At 36.1% G+C, this 25,948-nt stretch overlaps 2 protein-coding genes across 2 annotated transcripts; one reads left to right on the forward strand and one right to left on the reverse strand.

Moving 5' to 3' along the window:
• Positions 1-291: 291 nt before the first annotated feature.
• LOC123712631 (methylthioribose-1-phosphate isomerase) lies at positions 292-8,043 on the reverse strand. Its single transcript, XM_045665856.1, has 7 exons — positions 7,653-8,043; positions 7,194-7,292; positions 6,228-6,364; positions 3,733-3,941; positions 1,644-1,807; positions 941-1,142; positions 292-705 (listed from the first exon to the last, which is right to left on the reverse strand). Exons 1-7 carry the CDS (start codon positions 7,782-7,784, stop codon positions 590-592), a joined length of 1,059 nt encoding a protein of 352 aa, XP_045521812.1. The 5' UTR covers positions 7,785-8,043; the 3' UTR covers positions 292-589.
• Positions 8,044-8,845: 802 nt separating this feature from the next.
• On the forward strand, positions 8,846-10,241 carry LOC123713432 (peptidyl-prolyl cis-trans isomerase F, mitochondrial-like). Its single transcript, XM_045667094.1, has 2 exons — positions 8,846-9,007; positions 9,628-10,241. Exons 1-2 carry the CDS (start codon positions 8,939-8,941, stop codon positions 10,054-10,056), a joined length of 498 nt encoding a protein of 165 aa, XP_045523050.1. The 5' UTR covers positions 8,846-8,938; the 3' UTR covers positions 10,057-10,241.
• The last annotated feature ends 15,707 nt before the right edge of the window (positions 10,242-25,948 follow it).

The following is a 25,948-nucleotide window of genomic DNA, read 5'->3' on the forward strand; positions in this document are numbered from 1 at the left end:
ATTTGAAGAAACAAATTTAATGGTTTTGATTTTAAATTTATTTATAACACTAAAAATGTGTATTTTTAGTGGTATTATTTTCCTTTTACAAAGTCTAGTCACACCACGTTGGTCACCCTACCAAGAGTTACTTGATCAAAAATATTTGTTTTTTTTACCAATGGCAAGTTTGACCGTAGGCTGGCTCCACAGATTATTAATTAAAATTTTGTGAATTTATTATATTGCCATAGCAGAAGCTAGTGTACAAAAGAAAACAACATAGGTTTAAAAAAAAAAACAACGTTCTATAAATTTAGGTTTATTTGGATTAAAACTAGTTTACAAAATAGATATGTATCAGCTTTGAAAAAAGGCTGAAACATTTTTTTATACAGCAATGGAGCGTGGCGACGATCATTTTTAAACTTATGTAAAAATGTTTAATGCTTAGTAAGCAATTGACAAAGCATCATCGCGTTAGAAAATATATCTTAAAACTTTTATAAAAGGTATAAAAAGCAATTATAGGTAGCTTAAGTCTAGCTTGTAGCATCAATTACTTCTGGCTTATATATTATATTTCATCAGGAACATTATAGACTTAAAATTATATGGGGAATAGTGTTTTCAACATGTGTGGGAGAAAAACACCTTTTTCTGTTATTATTCCAGTGATCAAGAAAGCTGGAGTGATGTCAAATGATGGATTCCAACAATTTATACCTAGAACAAAATATTTTTGAGTGTGAATTTGATAACTTTAGGATATATGGGCAATTTTCGAAGGCCACACACAATACCATATTATGAAATCAACAGTTTATAAATTAATACAAATTAATATATATTTCTATATGGATAGTACTTACAAAAGAATAACAGAAACTGTTAAGTAATAAGACTGTCTTCTTTTAGCACAAAGCTAAATTGTGAAACATGTTCTAGAATAAAAGCTTACCAGGAGCTGCAATCCTCCTATCACCAATATGTGTCATTTCTTTATCCGGTCTCTCCTCAATCTTGATATGTTCCCCAGATGGCACATTTATATCAATAGATGTGAACGGTGCAGCCACATAAAATGGTACATTATGATATTTTGCCACAATCGCAATTTGATATGTACCAATTTTATTTGCTGTGTCTCCATTTGCCGCTACCTGTTAATAGGACCAATAATATAAATAAAATATACCAAAACTTATTTGTTTAATTTGATTGATTTTTTCATATGACATTTTTATTTACTACAAAAAGTTACATTGTAATGAATAAAACTTTTTAGTGGTCATTCGTATCTTATAAAGAAATTATTATTCACTTACATGAATAAGAGTAATAACTGAGAAAATTTTTATATTAACCGATTTTGAAAATATAAGTTTAACATGTATTTGATATTGTTGTAATGGAATGTGTGACTATGATGATCTGTTTAGGCTTCCCAGCATGTATGCTAAAATTCAGATATGTATGTTTGTTTAAAAACTTTTTGGGAACTAATTCATATAAAAAATATTCTTAATATAAACAGTAAAAACAAAATTGGTTTAGTAATTTTTTAGATATAGCAATGCCCTTTTCGGGACAAATAATATTGTTGACAGGTATGGGTTTCTAAATTACATTAATTTAACACAATGAGGGTAGATAGATCTCACCCTATCAGCGCCAACAACGACGGCACCAATCTTTCTGACATGCATAAGAGCAGCCACCATACTGTCTACAATAAGAGTAGCAGGAATTTTCTCATGCACCAGCTCGAATGCTGTTAATCTAGCACCTTGATTGTAGGGTCTGGTCTCCGTGCAGAATACATGTTCTGAAAAGGTAATTTTGTCCATATAAGAAAAACGGTATTAGTTTCTCGACGAGTCTTTAGGGAAAAAGTAATGAAACATTTTATTCGGAATTAAGAAACACACACACATATATATACATATATTGATGTAAGTAACACCAGTTTTCCACCTTTTTTATTACTATTGATTTTGCGTATTCGCTACAATGAAGAACTTTATAACATCCTAGACGACGCCTACATAGTCCAATTCATAAAGTGGAACAGGCTCAAGTGGTAGGGACATGTGCACCGAATGGCGGACAGGACAGGACTCAACGCAGTGGTAGGAGAAAACAAGGTAGACCGAGGCTGCGTTTGAGGGATGGAGTTGTCAAGGACTTCGAAACGATAAGGGTTCGAAATTGGTCGCGGGAAGCACTGGATATAGTGCGATCGAGAAGTGTGCTTGAGGAGGGCCAGAAGGGGCTGTATAGGCATTGTTGATGATGAATTAGCCTGTGTGACTAATGAATTTTTACATCTCAACAGTATGCTAAAGAATTACCACAGAATTATAATTTAAAAATAAACGTAATAGTAAGCTGTTGGATATTATTAGAAAAATTGCTCCAGTATTTAATTTAACAATCGTACTTGAAAAACACCTGGATACTATGATAATTTTTCTTAAAGACATTTCTATGTTTAAAACCAATTTCTTGTCCAAGTAATAAGAAATTTGTTTGATATAAACGATGTCATTGGCTCCACTACAACAAAACAAACAGCTGCACTACACTTGTGACCATTTATCTAATATTGCTTTAAAATGTCGTAATCAATTAATACTCATACTTTGTCAAAATACCACACATGAAAATGTACATTTAAAGACTGTAATTGTCTCTCTTTCAAATTTAAGAGCCGGGCTCTTGTCTGTGGATTAATCGCCACTCAGTGCGGTTCTGCGTCAGTCCCTTGACCCCCTGGTATCTCACGACCTCAGCTCTTTCCATCTGGTCTATGTAAGCTATTCTCGGTCTTCCTCTCCTGCCTTCTATCTTCCCCTCCAAGATGGTCTTAAAGAAGTTGTCGTATTGCACCAGGTGTCCAATCATCTTTCCTCTCCAGTTTTCTCCAGCACCTCTTCATTGGTCTTCTTTTCGGTCCAGCTTATCTTCAACATTCACCTCCAGCACCACATCTCAAATACTTCAAGTTTCTCTCTTTCTTTTTAGTAAGAGTGCATGTTTCGCTACCGTAGAGAGCAATGCTCCAGACGTATGTTTTTAGAAGTCGTTTTCGTGTTTTGCATGTTTGTTGGCTTTAAATAGGGGTTTTTTCTGGTTGAAAGCTCTTTTTGCCATGGCTATTCTTGCAACGACATCTGGGTTACTTCTGGAGTTACTACATTGGTCATTATTCTCCCAAGGTACTTTGGTAACTTGCTCCAAGGTATCGTATCGCTCAATTTGATATCAGTCAGTTATTTTAGGAAACTGATCCAACATGGTACACAAAAAATTACTACCATGAAATTTAATTTAAAAAGAGTTTAATTCAGTTATTTTTATGTCAAATCTTTATTCGATAGGATCAGTTAGAACTAACCTTGACACGTCCTTAAAGTTTTTAAATAAAATTATTGAAAACATTATTATTATCTTATACGTCATAGGAAATACCAGAAAAATATCTCTATCAGTTGGATAGCAGTCTGTTATTTATATTGTGGATCAAAACAAACAGGAATGCGACATTACTTAACCTTGTGCCAAATAAATTAATTATGACTAATACTAATGGAAAATCGGCTGGATATGGAATGACTCGAAAAACTTGGGGATAAGATTATAGTCGAGACTAAGGGAGGCTACCTGCGGCTCTGTGAGCAACTTCGAAAGGAAACACGCGAATTTCTAAAAAGCATTCTTGGAAATGTTGTAAGTCTAATAAAAACTTACCCAGTCTTTTGGCAGAGTGTAGGGATCTAATAACACCTAAAGCGGTACCATACTCGGCGGTGGCAAGTGAGCCAGTATTGCAATGTGTGAGAACCCTAACTTGTCCATCTCCCTCCAAATTCTTTAGTATAGCTTCACAACCATATCTGCCTATAGCCTTGTTGTCTTCTATGTCTTTTGATAGCATACCTTCGATGCTTGAGATAAATCTGTAAAGATTTCATAAGTTTATACAAAAATACAGATCAAATTACATCTTTGTAACTTGAATAACAAAAAGCTTTATTTATTATCTACAAAAAAAAAACATATAAATTATGAATTACACGAACTACAAAAGTCTAGCTTGAAAGCAACACTCCGGACTTTATAACGAGCTGATGACCGTCAACTAGCCTAGACCTCAACTGTTTAGACTTCCAATTATGGTCAGTTTTAAAGGAAATTGAGTCATTCGACATTGAGTCTCTTAAAAAATCTTTGGAGCAAGCAGTGGCTAAATCCATAGATTCGTGGCCAAACTGTATAAAAGCCAAAGGAGGGAAAAAAATATTTATTCATTTTTTGCTTAAACTTTAATAAATATGTAGGTATTAATTTTAGTAATATAACATTACTATATAAATAAAATGCATTTTCATTTGTAACAGAGCTTATGGCTGGACTAGGTATACTTCGGTATAAAAACGTGATTAGCTCAATATATTTTTTTAAGCGTAAAAATGGAAACACGATGACACACTTTTAATAAGATACTCGTAACACATACATAATTCAATCCCGCGAGTTAAAAGCCGAGAAGACTGAAAATATAATTACACAACGATCGTTATCTTAACACGCGTAATTTATCAAAGCATAAATCTTGCATATCTATATTTATTCCTGACAGATACGTTAAATTCATAGTTGTAAATAATGATTAAAATCATATCGTTATTGCATGCAATTATTTATGTTGTAACGGATTAAAAAGCAATTCGAAGTCAAGAGTGCAAGCGTTTTTCTCGTCACGCATAATTTACGTCGTTTTTTTGCCTCCGTAAACGCTCCAGCCATTTTGAAGCCAACGGGCATCGCTAGAGACGAAGGCAAGCGGGGGATCTGGTTGATCCCTTTGAAGATGAGACCGGCTTTGGTATAGGATACTACTTGGACACGTTAGACCCGTCACACCTTCCTCCCATCTCTCCGCGAAGCAGAGATTCTAAGGCCGTAAATGCGCTAATTAAAGATTTACTTTGGCGCCCAGTATATACTATTGGTGATCCCAGAGCTGGTGCTTTTCTCAAAGAATAAGTATTGCAATACAGCGAGGAAATGCTGCCAGCGTTAAAGGTACACTGCCACAGAGACCAAACTTATAAATTTGTTTATTTTTTTATTATTACTATATAGGTTAAGAAAATTTTAAATACAGTACATAGGATTGTCGTTTCAACAAATGATTTCGAACGATTCAATAAAATCAATTATAAAAAAATGTGTGCGTGCACACGTAAGCAGTGAAACTTCTTTATGACCTTATTTTTCGAAAAATAACCTACTATATGCAACTTTACAGAAATTGGTTAAATAAAGTTAAATTAGATAATTAATTAAATAATTTAACTTTATAATCATAGACATGAATACAATACAATACATTTATTTTATTTTACCTAATTACTACTAAGATTATTATAGAATTTCATTAATTGTAATAGAATTATTACTATCATTGTTATAGTTATTATATATTTTTGTTATTAATGGCTTCGAATCTCTTCGAATCAACAGTGGTAGGGTACGATTCGAAGATATTCGAAGCGAAGGACACGAAAAAGATGGCGTGTAACCGAAAAATGTGACGCGTAACCGAAAAATGTGACGGTTAATTTTTTTAACAACGCCGATAAAGAAGTTTCACTTCAAAAAGAACACCTACAGGAAACAACAAACTCCTTTTTGAGCATTTCTCTTCTAGATAATGCCTACTTAAAATTTAAGCGAAATGATGTATGTAAAAAGTTTCTTTGAAAAACTTTTCAAGCGGGTTGGTGTCCGCGTGTATATGTAGTTTTAGGTGTCAGTTTATAACAATTTAGTTATATAAATAAATTAACAATAAGACAAAACCTATATTTCCAGCTGAACCTAACTATATGGAGAAAACGATGATCATCAGTTTTATATTTTCGATTGTAAGCAGATTAAAAATATATATATATATATATATATATATTGTCTCTCTTTACGAAATTTATATTCCATTACTAAACACAAATTTCTATAAAAGCCGCAAAAAAAAATAATAGGCCGCTTACCGAAACACATGCTATAGATACCGGCAAACATCTTGAACAAATGTCCTTGCCTGCGCAGAAGCGATTTTTAGGTGTGTCACTCTCCCGCCAAGTGGGAGCGATGCGCAAACTTTCCTCCACTCCCTTGTTAAACGCTCAACTGGTATCTGACGTCCTATTTCGTACTAAGCGCATCAGAAATATACTTACCGCTCCTTAAATTCGTCTGGGTTGATAGACTCATCGGCGCTCAGTGTATTGGCTAAATTAATAAGCTCATCGGCAGCCAATTTTATGTTCACAGCTGTCGGTCGAGCTGACACCAAATAATTGAGTTTCCCTTCTATCTGAAATGCATATTAATAACCTGCAAATATTGTCTTGAATTTATATTAACATATTCTTTTCAAGCTGATAAGTGATGTTCATAGTTATGAATTCCCACAAACGCTAGATCTTATTATTAAAACCATTTCTAGGAAATCACATGTGCGGGCATTTATTAGTCATGAAATATTGTTTAGTCAAACTCATTATACGATTAAGAAGTTAGTTGATTAGGATTAAAAGTTTTTTTTTTAAATTTATAAGTGTTGCAAATATGTTACAACAGCCCTGTCGAGGGGTGTTTAAATTGTATATGATGTTTTACCTTTGTGTAAACAATATGGTTAATGTAAAATTAATTTGATATGTAAAAAATCTATTGAATTATATTATATAAAGATATAAATAAGTATTAGGTCACTTATCAGTTTATCATTCATGGAGCATGTTAGTATAATGTTTACAAAGTGACATCAATGTGGGGTACAAGTGATAACAATTCAGCCAATTGAGTAAATAAGGATTATTTAAAATTAGATAATTTTATCACATCTTTATAAAACTGATAATATGAGAAACAAAAATCCAATCCAATTTCCTAAAATGGTAATGTCGATGGAAATAAAGAAATTATAACCCTATATAATATATAGTATCTAATAACTTGAAGTTGAAATTAGAATGGTCAGTGAATAGTTATAAACTATATTTGTACCTATGGTGTGAGCTGATATGCTCAAACACATTTTCCCAAAAAGTGTTTAAGTTCTTACTACTATTCTAAGTTACTATGAAAGGATGTCATGTCTCTTCATATCTGTATTAAAATATTAGTATGATAACACTGACCTCTTGCCTCATCACTTTCTTGTCTGAACTGTTATCTTTTAATAGTTCTATAGCAAGTGATAAACATCCTAATATAGCTATGGCCGGGGCACCACGAACCTATGAAATAAAAAATACTTTTATATATTAATCTTACATGAGAATTCATAATTAATGTTTGTTCAAGTGAATAAGCTAAGAAACTACAGGTTTAAAAATATTTTCTGTTAATTTAAATAAATTATTCCATATAGATGCTTGAAGAGCTAGTACTCTTAAATAATAAGGTTATATTAGTTAAATATATGTGCAATGCAGGGACTATTAGGTAACTCTTTTGAACAGATTTGAACGATGAATTCAAGTATTAACAATAACAAAAATCGCCAATAGTTAAAACTTTATAATTGGAATATAAAATATATGAGCTGTCATAAATTATATTAATGTGTACCATATTATGTAAAGTATTTAGAATACCTGCATTTTGTTGATAACTTTCCATCCATCTTCCACTCCTTCTACTTTAATATATTTTTTTTGAAATGGAAGAAGTAATTGGTCTAATACCTCAAGATTCCCACGTTGATATTTAATAGATTCGAGACTCATTTTTACAAAGTACTACGTAAGCGACTTTATTAATCACAAGAATGTGAAATACCGGGACGTATTTCAATTAAAAACTAAATCAAATCAAAACAACTCTTTTTTCATTTATTCTAAATCTTAACAGAAAACTCCGGCGTATGTATTATATAATTACATACTAAAGACTATATCAACAAAACAAAACTAAAGTAATAAAATATAAATCTTATTACACAGGAAACAATCATCTTTTAATTTCCCGCTAGCATTGTCGATTGTCGAAATCGAATAGCTACCGTGGGATATTGTCAATGAATTAAATGTCATTTTTAAATGTTGTCAATTGTTGACATTTAGGTAAAAAAAACTAAATTATAGAGTGTATAGAGCCTGCTACCACAGACAAGAATAAATATCATGTTTGATGTTGCTTCAACAAAGCTATAGGTGCTTTGGTGACCCTTTATAACGATGGCTCGTTTTTACTAAAAACATGCCAACAAATAATAAAACATGCGAAATTGCGATAAATTTTAATTCATCTTACAGAATATAAATTTTGGAATTTACTTATCCTTTTTCTTGTTGCTATTATCTGACAATACCATATTAGATTATTTACGGTGTTTATATTGTTGTGGACCAATGATTAAACAATGAGTTGACGAACAAAAAAAATTGCGCAAATGGGTATAAATATATACATTTAAATATTGCAATTATTTATATTATTTTTTTTATCTATCTAGTTAATTGTTTATGCGATACATGTGCCTATTATTATTTAAAATTTAGTTGAAATGAAAATGAAAACGATGTTATTTTTTCACTTTGTGGTAGTATTCGTTGATGATTGGTGAGTAAGGTGAAGGTTGAAATAAGCTTTAGTTTAGAAAAAAAATTAAAAAAAAAAATGATTTTAAGTAGTAATTTGTATAAAAACTTATTATATTTATAAAAATCACTATCCTTGTTTTATTGGTTGCAGTTTGTACATTGTTGTGCAGCCATAGAGAACGCCTGTTATATGTAACGTTTCTGAACGAAAATCGGAAATTAACATGGTTAATTTGTCTATGATTCTTTTTTATTTCCGCCCGGCATCGACGAGAGACGCATCGTCATTGAGCCGTGATTAAAAAGAAGTGATTTTGGGAGCCGAACAAATTTAAGAAATGGCTTCACCACGAGTCTTTCTGGATGTGACCGCTGATGGTCAGCCATTAGGAAGGGTTGTTGTTGAGGTATGTTCTAATTTACATATTTTATGGCAGGCTGCTACTTAGGGAGGTGTCATTCCGGCCGGCGTGATTCCTCGACCACGCTATAGCCTATACGTAGACATGCTTACTATATAAGGAGTAAATAGTATTGAATTTCTTAATGTCTCTATTATATAGTATCATAATACGTATCCTAATATCATTCCTGACAATATACCTATAATATATATCTTTTTATATCTGATAAATAGTCATAATTAAATATGTGACCGTGATTATTTTCTGAAGGTCAGGTCCTTTATAGGGTTTTATTTAATGGAATTTACCGCGATCCGTGTAACAGTGACCGTTTCATACGTGTAACGGCATTTGTTATTATAGAATCTATATATTTTACATACCTGGAATGAAGTTCATCAACAAGTTTTATTTTCCATTGAATGATGTCATACTTATTGAATGGAAATTTTAATGGCTTGATTCAGTTTTAAAGTTCAGTACTAACAACTATAGTCTTAAATTTCTTGTTTGCTGTGTTAATGGTGAGAATGATATGCTGTTGATGAAGTTTTAAAGGTTTTTTCTTACAAGTGGACAACTTATTTTTAATACTAAATGTTATGATTTGGCTAATTTTTCAGTTGAAAGCTGATGTTACACCCAAGACATGTGAGAACTTCAGAGCTCTATGTACTGGTGAAAAAGGCTTCGGATACAAGGGCTCCACCTTCCACCGTGTCATCCCCAACTTCATGCTTCAAGCAGGTGACTTCACAAACCACAATGGCACTGGTGGCAAGTCCATCTATGGTGAGAAGTTCGCTGATGAGAACTTTGTCCTGAAGCACACTGGACCTGGTGTCCTCTCTATGGCCAACGCAGGACCCAACACCAATGGCTCCCAATTCTTCATCACCACTGTTAAGACCTCATGGTTGGACGGCAGGCACGTCGTATTTGGAAATGTGGTAGAAGGCATGGATGTTGTCAAGAAGGTTGAGTCCTTCGGCTCTCAATCTGGCAAGCCATCCAAGAAAGTCATCATCTCTGACTGTGGTCAACTGTCTTAAGTTAATGTATTTACAATACTTTAAGTTTAACATGGAGTCCTCCTATATTACCTTCCCAGTAAATAATATCTGTAAAGTTGCTGTGGTTCATTCCAGTTGTGTTATAAATTTTTATAACTAGGTCGCAAATTACGAATTGCATTTACTTCTGTGCATTGTTTATTCATAATAAATTAATTAACTTATAACTTGGTTTTTTTTATTATCCCAACATTGAGTAGATTTGTATAATTACATTTAAAATACTCTTAAGCGTCTTCAGGTGTTACTATACTATCATAAAGTAACAATTAAAAGTAATGAACTGAAGTAAATATAACCTAACCTTGGGTTCCATGTCCAAAAAAAATAATCTAAACTGACATTAGTGAATGGAATTCATATTCATAGCCTTTTGTTAATATAGCTTTTACTTAATAATACTTCAAATATTAATGAGGAATTCATATTACTCATTAATATTTCAACAATAGTTCATGTGTAACAAACAGTATGAGTCACTTTAAAATACGAACATAGAAATCTAATATTTGTTTTATTCACAAAGTGCTAACCTGCAGCAAAAAGTCAACAAGAGTCGCGTGTGAAGGCAGTATTCAATTAAATAGAAGGCCATCGGCGTATCACGTGATTACTAAATCATGAATATACCTTCGCAAACGTGTACGTCTAGAATGTAGTACACGGAAAGGTGAACGCTTATGATAATGTTGATATTACATTATCATATTATGTAAAGTAAAAAAATAATTACTTTAAAGTAAATTTTAAAGTAATTGTTTTGCTGATATGTATAGTCGAACAAAAACATCTTATTAAAGTAGAATTATAGCCGAGTCTAAATATAAAAAAAAAAACTATAGATTTGACAGTTAAGACGACAGTGGACTGACAGTTTTTTTTTTTAAATTTAAACATTCTCATGACATTTTCATCATTTATTACATTAATGTTATCTTATAGTCTTATCAGACATTTTATCAACCACATCCCTACAGTTATGGCTTATCACCTTGTGGTAAATTACAAGGAAACATGAACTATGGTTCGAAAAGAAATTGAGCGCCTGTCAAAATCTAAAAACCCAACAAGATTAACGATTCTTGTAACGTTAACCTATATCTATAGGCGCTACAACCATTAATTAGGTCTTAGAATCTTTTAACTGTTAACCTAAAAATATTCCAATAGATTTTGAATAAAAAGCTAGATAATTGATATAACTATATTTATCTAACTAAAAATGATATTTGTTAAAGTCATAAGAGATAGTAACAGTAAAGTGCCGTGTAGAAGATGGGAGATACCTCCAGAACCATAGTTACAGAGTGAAGTTGTGCAGCAAGACGTGCAGGCATACAATTTCGTGCGTTCCCCAATAACTATACAACCCGGTTCACAGTGCTTCGTACAATTTCGTTCTAGTGCCCACATTTTCAGAGCCGTAGTGGAGTTTTCAGTTGACGTCGTGTAGGAGAAGCGTTTTACCTGAAACAATGTTTTGTAAATTCTTTTTTTATGCTTAATACAATAGAAAGTTCGCAGTTTGAAATCTATCATGTTCTCTGTTTCAGTTAATTCATTTATATCAATTATAAAAAAAAAACGTGTTGATATCAATGAAGTTATAAATTTTAATGAATATAAAATATATTTTAGTATGATAGGTTTGTACTACAATAGTTTAGATGTATTGAGCCATTTATACATTGCATTATTAAGCCACTTTTATTCCATACTATAACCAAAAAACTCGATGTGTTCGTTTTGTTAACACATAGTTAGGTTAATGTTATTTTGCTGTAGTTCTAGAAAAAAAATAAGTAAACTTACCATACAGACTCGCCTATCATTATTACACTTGTGTATCAGGGCGGAGTTGTTATGCCGAAGGTCAGCGCATTTGTCATCTGGAACATCTGCATGACATTTGTAGCACCAAAGCTCATTATTAGGTCTGGCTGCTGCTGACGTCACATGGACACTGTCCCGAAGGAGGTCACACGATCCTAGAAATGTGAAATAATAAAGATTAGTCTTTATCGCCCGACTTGTAGGTTCAAAGAACAAAATGGTGTTTATGTACGAAGTCATTGATTATTATGTGGGCGTTAAGTATGTAGCTATGAAAACCATATATCATACATCGATTAAGGTATAATTTATACTTATAATCTAAAGAGTCTTATTATTTGACATATAACTTCCAGAACAAAGAGCACTCGTATTGTCTATGGCACAAGTGGAAAATACTGAAATTGAATCACCATAGAGATTCTATATTTAAAACTCGATTAAATACATGCAAGTTGTGAGAAAATAGATGTATTTTGTTTAATAGATTTGTTTTGACGTACCTGGTGTGAAAATTGACAACGCCAGCAGCAGCAGAGAGCGCATGACTGTGTAATCCTTTGCGCAGCTTCCCGTGCAGCATCCGTATCGATTCGGAAGCAACAGGTACTCAGGCACCGCCCAGACTCCACCCCTTGAATGAAAACAATCTCAACTTCTCCGAATTCTTAAGAAAATTAAAACTTTGATCGTGTCACAGACGCGATGTTTTCCGGGCTTATTGAAAACTGTTCTTAAACTCGATATAAGGTTATTAAATTACGATTTTCTTTTTGCTTTTATTTAGCCGTAGCTTTGATAAATTTTAAAGAATAAAATACACGCTAAAATACTTTTATATCGCCATATTCTATTTATTTTCGTTCCCAGCTTTATTAGATACATAAACCTACTATTAATACTATGTTTTTTATTTGTTCACTGGATCACAATCTAAGATTTTTTACGTCCTAACAATAATTATGAACTAAGTGCATAAGAACTAACAAAAATCGAAATATTTGTATACTATACAATAACAACTTGTTCGAAATACATAATTTCAATTTAATAATTTTTGATGAGGGTGATTCCAAAATATTTTTTCTCGACCAATCGTCACATTTATTAGTTGAGTCATTGTTGAGATTGACTCGGGTTACGTTAGACATATTTTTATTTTGATATATACTTTTTGTTAATTATAATTGATAATAGTTACTTCGACTATTTATTATTTTATAGTGAGTGTTTAGTGCGTTTTTGAGAACTATCGTGAGGCAAGGTATTAGCGTCTAACCTCTCTTTGTTCCGAAATTAAAAGAATTTCTCCTAATCCTTACGGCTGATAATATAGTGTGCCTTTCTTCCTGGTAAGAAGATATTGTAACGAGGTATATACTCAGGCCACCGAACCGCTCTTTGTGGTAAACAACTACAATACTGAATTAAACAAAAATTTAGTCCCTGAATCATAAGTTATTTATTTATATACCCATTATATTATTATTATTAATAAGACTTTATTGCTATACATTGCTACACCCAGTATAATAGATATTATACTGGGTGTAGCAAACATATATGTATATAAACATTTGTTTTAGTTCAAGAAAAGAGCGTACAAATTCTTAAAAGGCCGGCAACACACTCGCGAGCCCTCTGGCATTGAGAGTGTCCATGGGCAGCGGTATCACTTAACATCAGGTGATCCTCCTGTGCGTTTACCCCCTATATTATAAAAAAAAACATAACCTAACTTAGTCTAATACCAGATGTGCCGGTTTTGGTTATCAGCCTCTGAGACATAGGCCTCTTCTAGCTCACGTTAGATCTTCTTGTACAAGTTGTATCTCCTATTCTCTTTGTATCTTCAGCTCATATCTTGCTCTGTCTTCCACTTTTCCATTTTCCATCACATGTCCATTCTGTCATAGTTTTTGTCCATTTCTCGTCATGTGCAATCATATTCATAATTACAATTCATCAAATACGTGTTAGTTTTACTATATATAACATATTCAGTCTAGTTTAGGTATTTTTATTAATGTTTTTTGTTTATAGTATCGACAAATGACACAAGAAAAGTATCTGTCGGATCTATAAAAAGAATTCCAGATCCAAATGGAATGTTCTGGAGATACCCGAACAGGGTCTTTACTAATTAAATATATCGCATTAACAACTTACTCTTTTTCTAGTAACCTAACCTTAATTATTTGAATTCGTCATATACAATACAATTTATAGTATGGTCTTAACCAAGTTTAAGTTTCTATTTAGATTTCGTTATGGTTATTTTATTTTCGTTGCTTGTCTACACAATGAGCTTGTCTAACAAGAAAATAACTACTTATTTTCTTATGTAGCCAAGTTTACATTTCATCCTCGCTTAAATGTAATTACTTGTGGCGGCGTCCATGCGTCGGATTGTTTTTTCCCTAAAGTTTGGCGAGGGGGCCGATGGCTGGCCATGCTTGATACTCGTGGACGGTTGCTACTTGTGGTGACTGGTCATACAGGAATGCCGTGTATGCGGTGATTATAGTGATTTCGACTATGTATTTGCGTGTTGTTCCCACGAGAATGTAAGTGCCTGCTCCTATTTCACCATGCCTCCTGCTGATAGAGGATCTTTGACAATCTGAAACAAATCTTTGTTTTCAATTTATTTTATTATTATTTATTACTGAAGATGTCATGTGGAACATGGTGTAATGGCTGTAATGTATAATTAGAAGCGTTTAATGTATATTTCTTTTTTTGACGTTCATAAGTTTACATTGCGTTACCTATATGAATAAATGATTTTTGACTTTGACTTAGGTACGTAGGTAGGTAGGTAGGTAGGTAGGTGGACTCAATTTCCGCACTTAGACACGTAGTCGGTCCGTTGTGCGTAGAAGCCCTGGCTAATTTAGCCAGCCCAACTCCTTCCAGAAGCACAGAAGTCTCCCGGGCACTTCACAGGCTTCGCGGAGCGACCTCACTGTTCCGAGGATTTTTGTACGTTGATTAGCCACAGCCTCGCATTCCAGGACTACGTGGGTGACTGATTCCTCTGCGCTGAAACAGCCTCTGCACAAGGGGCTGTCTGTTGCGCCTAGGACGAAAAGATGTTTGTTAAGGAGACAATGGCCCGTGATTGTCCCTATGATTGTTTTGAGATTGGTTCTGTTCAGGTTTAGAAGTCGCTTAGTAAGTTGCGGGTTCACAGCCGGCAGAGCCATTTTGGACTGTTTGCAATCTACACTTCGCGACCATCGTTGATTCTGGAGTACAGTGGATCTCTGGCGAATCCAGGTTCGAACTAGCGAGAAGGGCAAGGGGAGGAGCGGATGCGGGCCAGCAGGTATCATACCAGAGCCTCTTCTCGCAAGCTCGTCGGCTGCATCGTTGCCGAGAGAGCCACTGTATCCCTTAATCCACTGTAAGGTAACTCTATTTGTTAGAGCTATTGCCTCCAGTGCTTCGTGACACTCCAGTATTGATTTGCTGTTTATGTTTTCGTTACCGAGCGCCATCAGCACGGATGCACTGTCCGATATGAGCTTAATGTAAAAGTCATTGACTCCCATCCGCTGTACGGCTCTGGCTGCTTCGGTTAGAGCGACACATTCACATTGGAAGATTGTGCTTTGTGTGCCCAGAGGTAGGTGTATGTTGATGTTGAGATCAAAGGAGAAAATACCAGCGCCTGAGCCACACCCTGTTTTTGAACCATCAGTGTATATACGTAGCTCATTCAGGGGCGACTGATCTTACTCCTCTTCTCTCGGTTGTATAAGATATTTCTTGTTGAATATTAATTGATTAGTGATTCTGTCACATGGCGCAGCTATAAGAGGTTGGTACTCTATTGCCCTGTTGAGAATCACTGTGTGTGAACTGTAGTGGTTTTTTCCCCATAGGTCCAATACCATAAGCCTGATGGCCGCTAGTGCCGCCTCCTGCTGTATGTGTAGGTCTAGAGGTAATATTTGCAGGGCTATCTCCATTGCTGCGGTCGGAGTTGTTCTCATACAACCGCTAGCAGCGGACAAGGCAAGCCTTTGGAAGCGTCCCAGTTTCGTGATCGCCATTTGAAGTTCAGATCTTGGCCACCAAACCAGGGCTCCATAGGCCAGCATTGGCCTGATTATGGCAGTGTATAGCCATAATGTTATTTTAGGCGATAAGCCCCATTTCACGCCTAGCATCTTTTTGCATTGATAGAAGGCGATCGTTGCTTTGCTCAGTTTGTGTTCTAGGTGTTTGTTCCAGAGCAGTTTACTGTCCAGAATCACACCCAAGTACTTTATTTCATTTTTGAGTTTGAGTTGTGTGTTGAAGAGTTTTGGAAGCCTGTGTGGTCCCAGAACCCTCCGGTTTGTAAAGAGTATTAACTCTGTTTTTGATGGGTTGACAGATAGCTCGTGCCTGTTGCACCATCTCTCAATTACTTTGAAAGCCCTTCCCATGAGATCGCATAGGGTACTTTCAAAGCTTCCCGATATCAAGATAGCTATGTCGTCCGCATAACCCACTGTGTAGAGGTTGCCAGCGTTGAGTTCTGTGATGAGCTCGTTAACTACGAGGTTCCACAGTAGCGGCGATAAGACACCACCTTGCGGACAGCATCTGCTGACAATGCCCCGTGTCGTGGAATTAACAGTGAACTGTATAGCTCGTTGTTTTAGCATGTTGTTTATCCACCCTATCAGGGTTGATGATACTCCACATGTAACGAGTGCTCTGGTAATGCTCGTGAAGTTTGTTTTGTCAAAAGCGCCTTCGATGTCAATAAATGCACCAAGGGTTGACTGTTTTAACTTCAGGGAGTCGCCAATGCGAGACACAACGTTGTGGAGTGATGAGTCCGTTGACTTGCCTGGGCTGTAGGCATGTTGATTTGGGTGCAGGAATTTGGATAGCGATACCTGGCTACGTATTTCCAGATCTCCAAGCCTCTCCATTGTTTTTAACAGGAAAGATGTGAGGCTTATGGGTCTGAAGGATTTCGCCTGGGTATAGTCCTCTCTGCCTGGTTTTGGGATGAATATTATTTTCACTTCCCTCCATTTCAAAGGTATGTAGCGGTGGGCCATACATGCTCGGAAGATTGAGACAAGATAGTCCACCAAAAGGTTTCCACTCCATCTTAGTAGGCCTGGGAAGATGCCATCCAGGCCAGCCGCTTTGAATGGTAGGAAGGAGTTGATTGCCCATGTTACTTTTTCATTTGTGATTATTTTGTGAGCTACATTCCAGTCTGAGTCGGTGGTGGCTCTTTCTGAGTAGGGTTGCCATGCTTGGTCGTTGGCAATTATGCAGCCTGGAAAGTGTGTTTCCATCAGTAGTTCACATGTTTCTGCATCGGTTTTTGTAAATGATTTATTAGGTTTTTTAAGACAACCGATTGAGTGATAAGGCTCACTAGAGAGGCATGATTTCACTCTGGTTGCCTGGTTGTTGCTTTCAATGCTGGTGCAGAAGTTTCTCCAGCACTCTTGCTTCCTAGAACGTAAAAGTTTTTTGAATCGTCTTCTCGCGATTGTGTACTTGTCCCAGTCGGCAGGTAAACGGGTATTTCTTGCTCTATTGAACAGCTTCCTGACCTTCTTTCGGTGTCTCTCCAGTTCGGGGCACCACCAGTTATGTCTACTCCCCCACCTAGGCATGGTAAGGGGACACGACCGTTCAAAGCTGGTCTGGAGTAGGGACGTTAGGTTATTTACATGTTTGTCTATGTCTTGTACATCAATGGTGGTTGGTATTGTTAGTTTGCTTACCTCTGAGCCGATTATACTGTAAAATTTTACTGAATCAGTTCTCCGAGGTATGCGTCGTGGTTGTGGTTTAGGTAGCTCCCCTTTGATTGTAAAGCGGATCCACCTGTGATCTGAGCATGATAGCTCTCTGGAGACATGCCAATCCTGTATGTGATCTGACAGACCAGAGGTCACCATTGTTAGATCGATTATGGTTTGCGAGCGTGCGTTGATAAAGGTTGGTTCAGAGCCGCTGTTTGCTAAGATAAGATTAAGCATATTCTCACCTCGAGCGTTGGTATTTGCTTTACCCCATAGCGTGTGGTGCGCGTTGGAGTCTGCTGCGATTATAAGCTCCAGTTTCTCCCTCTCACAGTAGTCAGCCAGAAGGCCGAGTTCTGGGCACGTCCTCGTCACCCGGTAGGTAGGCGAACGCCAGGACGATCTCTGGATGTGCGTCCCTAGGTAACCTAATGGTTGTAAGGTCCCTTGAACACAGTTTGTTAATTAGGTATGCTGGTACATGTTTAGGTATGATAATGCAGGTTCTTGGGTTACTTACTGAGGTATCCAGCAAAAGTTTACCACCGGTGTTGCCCAGGCCGCATACCTTGCCATTCCTGATCCACGGCTCCTGGATCGCGGCAATGGTCTTCGGGTTGGTCTCCAGCAGTCTGCGTAGTGAAGCCGACGCTGTTTGGCTGTGCTGGAGGTTGGTCTGGATAAGGTCAGTTCGGTTAGGGGGAGGAGCGCAAACAGCTGTCGCTGAATTCACTCCCCCCTGTCTCCTGAAAGAACTCGTCATCCGAGGTTAGTTGAACCCGGTGAGGGTGGTTGTTGAACTGTCTCCATGGGGACGTTTACCTCGGCAACCGTGGCTATCTCCGTCGTTGACGAGGGCGGCTTTGGCCCTGAGGATCCCGTCCCCGATGTACTGGCAGTAGTTACTGTGGCGGCAGCTACCACTGAGGGTTCATCCTTTTCCAGAATTCGGATATAGATGTTCCCCATCAGATAGTAGATGCGGCGTTCGTGTGCCTTGATCTTTGAGATCTCATATTCCGGAACACGAAGGAACAAAGATACGCCTGTCGGGTCCTGTGTTCTACGTTCGTGAGTCAGGGTCCAAGATCTGATGTTTAGGTGGCGGTTTTGCCTGGTGATCAGTTTCCGTAAAGTTTCCGTGCTACCAGTGAACTCTGGAACATGCAGTAAGCACGGCACCTTCTTCGGAATGTCTGACTGAGGCCGTACCACCAGTTTGGTGTCCGGTATCGGATTGTTGATGACATCGCATGCTCCGGTAAGCCATCCCAGCGTGTAGGTATCCTCGCACCAAGTTTTGAGGACACCATCTGAGAAGTGGGCTCTTCCCCGGAATCTGATGTCGTTGGGTTCAGTTGCTAGGGTAGCTTCAAGATCCGCCATGAGCTCATCTTGGATTTTACCCTCGATTTGTAGGCGGATGTTATCTGCCTGTTCTTGTGTCATGTCTATAAAGGGCTCAGTCATCACGGCAACACAAAGCTCGTTGGCTTTGTAGGATGCTGCCGCTTCCGCGTAACTGGCCGAGGTCCCTGACTCCAGCCGGAGTTTGTTAGGTTTAACCCTTTTACTCTCCCCAGTCGGTGTCACGGTTTCCTCTGGCCGATCGCGTTTCTGGCCCTTTGTTTGTTGTTTGGTTTGGTAACCCCCTCTAGGTTCTTTACCGCACCTAGAGCCAATAGGCTTGAGCGCGGCAGAGGACCCAGTCGGCTTCGGTGCCCTTTTCCCGCGTCCTGCAGTTGTGGTAACCGCGGGGGCAGTTCCAGGATTCTCAGGTATCCTCTGAGAGCCGGTAATCAGCTGTTGCTGTTCCGTCGCTCTTTTGGCCTTCCTGAGCCGTCGCCTTTTTGAGGAGCTTAGGACCATTCTGGGAGTCGATTCCTGAATCGCTGATTTCAGGGCCGACATGTCCATGGTCGAGGTTTGTGCACTGGACGTGCTCACCGTCGCAGCCTCGGTCTTCCGCATCGATCTTGCTTCGGATGCCCCCCCTATGGACGCAGACATTGCTGTATCATCCTTCGGAGTTGCTATCTTCTGCTCGACCGACGCAGTCAGCCTGGCCGCAACAGTGGACGCATCCTTGTGTGGTGGTGTATGAGATACCATTGTAGTGGGCACGGTTAAGGGTGCATCCCGGTTTGGCGCTTCCTCAGCCGCTGCCCTCTCCTTTGGTGCCTCGGACGCTGCCCTATTAGGTACGTATAATAATTATATGATTAGGTGTACTTATACATAAATTATAATACATTACATACTTATAGAAGGTAATGGTGTTTGTTATACGCACTCAAACAAAAAAATATTTTCAATGACTCTAAACGTTGAGGAAATTTACAAGAAATACAAACAAGTCCAGCAAATCGTGTTTACTGACATGTGATTTCCCGAATAAACCTGTTAAACGGATTGCAAAAGTACTTTACAAACAAGTGATGTTTACATGCTTTGTAAGTGGGCATACGTAACAGAGAATAAATTATTAAGGAAGCGGTGTTAAAATGGATTTTGTTGTCCCTACAGCGTCTCAACAATTCAATTTTTTCCCCTTTTTAAATTATACATTGTATACAAGCGGACCCGACAGACGTTGTCCTGTCTCAACTATGAATATTGATTTCGAATTGGAATGATTAACTAAAAATGCTTTATAATATACAACATTCTTTGTTTGTTTTTCTGGCGAGTATAGTTTTGTTGGTATTCCGATATGGGAACAGGCAACATAACTGACCATGTGAAAAACATGGATTTTCAAGATAATAACTCCGATCGTAGCCACAGTTTTAAACGATATTCATTTTTCTTACATCCCCTTTGACGGTATTTGTAGCACGCATTCTGTCAATGTGTCAAACGCCATAAGGTTACATAAAAAACGTTTGAATTGCAAAAGCGTTATGCAGTAAAAAAAATTGCTACCGTAACAAAGGTCATGATAACTTAACATGGCGGTTAAGTATTCTTAAATTTTCTAATTTTCCACGCAATCATTTTAATTTTTTCTTTCATAAGAACCTTCTCCTGACAATAAATAACACAACAAAAAAAGAATTAGCGAAATCCAGCCAGCCGTCCAGCCGTTCACGCGTGAATCGTGACCAAGGGAAATAGGGATTAATTTTAGTATATAATTGATATTTGCTGTTTTAATATGTGTATTTCATGTATGTTGTTTTCGTAATGAAAAACTGAGAATATTAAATAAAGTATTGAAAACTATTACATCGATCAAACTATAAAAATATTAATTTAAGTTAAATCGCCACAAAAAAATATAATAAATCATAAAAATATTTATTCACCATCATTCCATAAATGAAAGATTTTAATATACTTATGTAATCTGAATTTTTATTATTATAAGTTAACTAGTTAATACCAGGAATTATTGGTAGGAATTGGAAAAAATATAACAACTGACCGTGGGTCACAATAAAAAATTATCTTACAATACAACATATTTTATTACAAGCACTTAAAAGCCAATATTTTATCCCATATAAGGACTTTAGCCCGTGTTTATACAACGCTTGTATTAATAATAATAATAAAAACTTTATTCACGACAAATAGATAACTAACTAACTAGTAGTGTAACTAGATAACATTTAGTCAGTGGAACATGCTACACGTATAAAACAGTTAGTGTTACAACTAAACAAATTCTTATAAGACATTTAGTATAAGTGAATGCGTAAGTGTGTGTGTGAGCATGTTTTGAGAGTGTAGCTAAGAGTTGTTATAGTGCTTGGCACCACAGAGTCAAACCAAGATACGTAGTAAGACCTCCGTATATTTGAAATACAATTTAGCTAGCGTAATTTTTGATTTGTATCTGGATTTAAACTATCTCATAATCCATAGATTGGGAAATTCTATTCTTAATGACGAACACAATCCTTCGTTTTGGCATCGGGAATACAAAACGTCTGTTCTTAGATGTGTCCGGAAATCTTAAACAGGTCGCTAAGATGTATAGCTTTCTTACTCAATAGGTTTTGTAGTAGAGATTGATTGTGGGCTATCTAAACCGTGTACGATTTACTTTAAGAATGTGTACAAAAATAAATTATCAATTAAATATATATTGTTTAAATTACAAAGCTTCATAGCTGCGTCATAGATCGTATTAGAGGAAGATGTTACTAGCGCTGTATTTTACTGAAGCCATGACTTCGGTCTTTACGTTACTATGTTATTACAATGGCTTTGTATATACTAACCTATATAATATCGTTTGATATTCTCACGAAGTGGCAAAACTTCCATACAATCAGGCCAAACAGACACATTTAAAATACATTTTTCTTTAATTATACGGCCGTAACTTGAGATTTGAAATAGATAACTTTAACATTTTAATGAACTTGTCGGTGTTTGCAGGTTTCAGTTTGATCTAAATATGAGACTAAAACCCTGGCGTATTCAGGGGTATTATTAGTTAGGGTTAGTACTGAAACAATTCGTGTCGTATAAAAAGATGTGTATGTTTTTCGTAATTCTGGCAATAAATTGAAATAATTGCAATTGTGTATTATACATTTTTAAGGTTAATATTTCTTTGGCATTTAGAATATTACAATATTCACTTACATGAGATAATATCCTAACTTGTTATAATATATTAGGCTACCCTGTAACTTAATTGTGTAGTTTAGTACCTAATCAAAATGAAAAAATACACAGTAGGCAAGACACAGCGTGCGTGGTCACCGTGACACGATTTCTGCACGCTGCTGTTTAAAGCACGCGAAACGTCTGGATAAATTTAAAAAAAAAATAATATGTTAAATAATTATAAGTTTATAATAATACATAACTTCAATCCTGTAAATAAGTCTTTTCTTTTGACAGAAGTTTTATTAGATAACCATTTTTGTTTTTTTAAGTTTCAGTTATAATTATAATAATGTTAATTAAAATCCCACTGTTTTTAAGTTTTAGAATAGCTTTTCTTAATTATAGGAAACTTTATTAAGGTTACGTTTTTTTTTTAATTTTGTTATAAGTTTGTCGTGTCTCTCTGTGTAGTATCTCCTTAATGTATTAACTGATTATGATGCGATTGTTTTATTGCTTGAAAATCACATGATTGAGATGGCTTCTGTAGATATTATTAAGATCTATTCATGCACTTCATAGTCATCAGCGGCGTCAGAAAACTTATACACGTAATTGTTATTTTCTTTTATTTTCTCACTCATGAATGCTGGCACCACTATCTATTAACCGCCTTAGATCAAAAAAGATGACGGCCTGTGTCCGGCACAGGAGGCTGATCACATACTTGCCTATTAGATTGTCATGAAACAGATTCAGAAACCTGAGATATCGACTTAAAATGGTTATAGCGCCACTGATTCATTTTGAAAAGCCCTACATTCATAGATACTATTATTGGTAGCGTCACGAAATTGTGAGTCAGGAAGTACCGTAAACGCTCACGAAAATATACGCTTCTAATAGATAGACGAAGTTACGTACGTCAATAATAATGGAAAGTCATGTAAACTAGACAATGCTATATAACATGTGGGTTAGATTATCTCCGTCACGTAGACCGAATGTAATATATTAATTGGTTCATCTCAGCTGAGCGGAGAGGTAATCGAATTTTAGAAGCCGTGGGCCAGATTTAAACTACTGGGAAATACGAAGGGAAACATGAAAATTACGCGTCGTTTAGGATTTGTAATATTTTAATAAATTATAGCAGAGTTTAACTGTTAAATTTAATGACTAGCTTTGATACAGTTTTCTTTATTTTAAAAAATTTAACAAATTCGTATTTATCTTCTATAATATAAAAATGAATCGCAAAATGTGTTGGTAAGCGCATAACTCTACAACGCCTGGAACAATTGTACCAATTCCTTTTTTTTAATGTTCGTTGAAGTCTATGGATGGTTTTTACGGCGAGAAAAATTCGAATAATTTTCGGGAAAACCCTGAAACAGCCCTTTTCTTTTTCCCATACAAACGTTTTGTAAATAAAATGTATAGTCAATTTGGACTTTATTGCTATTCAATAAAGTTCATATTAAATTACAAGCACTCACTGTTGTAATGTCGCGTTGCGAAACACAAGTAATAATATCGAATTTTAGTTTCGGCATGCGATATAAAATGCATATGTTTTCACGTTATTACACTTGTTAAACAAATCGCGTTAAAAAAAGTATTTAATTTTTGAATTATTAATTTAATCCCTATCTGAGCAAAATTATTTGATACATACTAATAGAAAAATATATCAATGAGGGACACAATTTTTAAATATTGGTCACTTTTAGGTTCCCACTATCCTTTTAGATTATTTTCCAGTCAGGTTAGAACCCTAAGTTCGTCTCTTAGTTTGAAGCCCTCTAGCAGACATCCCAGTCGGGGTTTTTTAGTGGGTCGCAGAAGAGTGGCCAAAGTTCGAGGAAGCGAAGATACTTTGGTCACCCGAGCTGAACCTCACACATCGGCCTATCATCAGGGTTATGGCAGAACCATCAGCCTCATGAGAATTTTTTGCGCCGACTATTAAATTGGTAGGAACAAAAAACTGCCACATTTCAAATCTTTTTGACAGAACGAAGTCTGTGGGGTCCGCTAGTTCAAAATAACATTAATCGTTTTAATGTAATAATGTAGGAATTGTTGACACTGAACCCAATGAAATCTCTGCTATAATAAAAACCTTAAATCAGAAAGTGCAACTGGAATAGATAATATTTCCAACCGCTTCTTAAAACGAGCATCACCATTACTTTCTCCTATTATCTCTCAACTATGCAATGTATGTTATAAAACCGGTGTCTTCCCTACCATTCTTAAGAGTTCAATTATCCATCCAGTCTTCAAAAGTGGTGATAAAAAAGACATCAGTAACTACCGCCCAATCTCTATCTTAACAGCTATATCCAAAATCCTAGAAAAAACTATTAACTCAAGAATAACATCCTACCTTAATAAATACAATCTCCTCTCACCAACACAATTTGGTTTTCGGTCAAATTGTAGTACTGAAGATGCTATCCTAGCCGTTATAAATTACCTAGTTGAACGCCTTGACCGGAAACAAAAGTGTCTTACACTATTTATCGACCTCAAAAAGGCATTTGATACTGTTTGTGTTTCAACTCTGATTAAGCGCCTGGATAATATTGGCATTAGAGGAGTATTTCTCAACCTCTTGACCAGCTATCTGACAGATAGGACTCAAAGAGTCAAGCTAGGTAACTTAATTAGTAACGTGAATGAAAACCCGATTTCTTTCGGCGTCCCTCAGGGTTCGGTTTTAGGGCCAACGCTGTTCTTGATATATGTCAATGAAATGTGCAATACCAAAATCAATAAAGGTATCATCACTTGTTATGCTGATGACATGTCACTAACTTTTTATGGGGATACATGGGAGGACACAAACTTAACGCGCACTTAACCAGCAGTCAGCTAACTATTAATCCATCTAAAACTAACTTCATAACTTTTGCTATACGTGATAAGAGCCAACCCCCTCCAATCTTAACATAAAATTACACAAACTAAATTGCAATTGTAGTGAAGACTGCGGCTGTGACACGCTGCTTAGGGTGAAACAGATAAAATACTTAGGTGTGATTATTGACCAAAATCTAAACTGGCACGCCCATGTTGATGCAGTAATAAAAAGGATACGTAGGTTAAGCTGGATTTTTTGCAATCTACGTCATGTAGCGGAACCAAACATCATATATACCGTGTATAAAGCATTAGTTCAATCTGTTATCACCTACTGTATCACAGTGTGGGGTGGTTGTGCGAAAACCAAAGTTCTAGCACTTGAAAGAGCTCAGAGAGCAATTATAAAAATAATGTTACTAAAAAATAAAAGTTTTCCAACTGAAGAGTTGTACAAGTCTTGCAAACTACTGACCATACGCCAGCTCTATATTCTCCGTTGTGTCCTTAGGAGACACGCAACATCTCCACATAAAACAGACACACCTCAAAAAAGGACCCAACATAATATAATAAGCTACACAATTTGCAAGACAATCTTTGCACGTAAGCAATACAACAATCGATCAGCTTATCTCTATAATAGTTTAAATAAAACCCTTAGCTTTCATAATCTTACATACCATAAATGTAAAATAACTTTAAACCATTGGCTCGGTACACTTAACTACAACAAAACAGAAGTTATATTAGATGATTTAACGATAAATCATCTAATATAATTTTTTCCTTAATCCATCTTTTCATGCAACACGCGCACACATTTGGTTCGT

The sequence above is a fragment of the Pieris brassicae genome, chromosome 1 (genome assembly GCF_905147105.1).
Source record: "Pieris brassicae chromosome 1, ilPieBrab1.1, whole genome shotgun sequence".
Taxonomy (NCBI): Eukaryota; Metazoa; Arthropoda; class Insecta; order Lepidoptera; family Pieridae; genus Pieris; species Pieris brassicae.

Bases quoted from the DNA above. Each gene is read 5' to 3' on its own strand.
- LOC123712631 (XM_045665856.1), bottom strand. From the start codon at position 7,784: ATGAGTCTCGAATCTATTAAATATCAACGTGGGAATCTTGAGGTATTA. The intron at 7,293-7,652 runs GTATTCTAAATA...TTTATTTCATAG, and splicing joins AAGTTATCAACAAAATGCAG to GTTCGTGGTGCCCCGGCCAT. The intron at 1,143-1,643 runs GTGAGATCTATC...TCCTATTAACAG, and splicing joins TCGTTGTTGGCGCTGATAGG to GTAGCGGCAAATGGAGACAC.
- LOC123713432 (XM_045667094.1), top strand. From the start codon at position 8,939: ATGGCTTCACCACGAGTCTTTCTGGATGTGACCGCTGATGGTCAGCCA. The intron at 9,008-9,627 runs GTATGTTCTAAT...CTAATTTTTCAG, and splicing joins TAGGAAGGGTTGTTGTTGAG to TTGAAAGCTGATGTTACACC.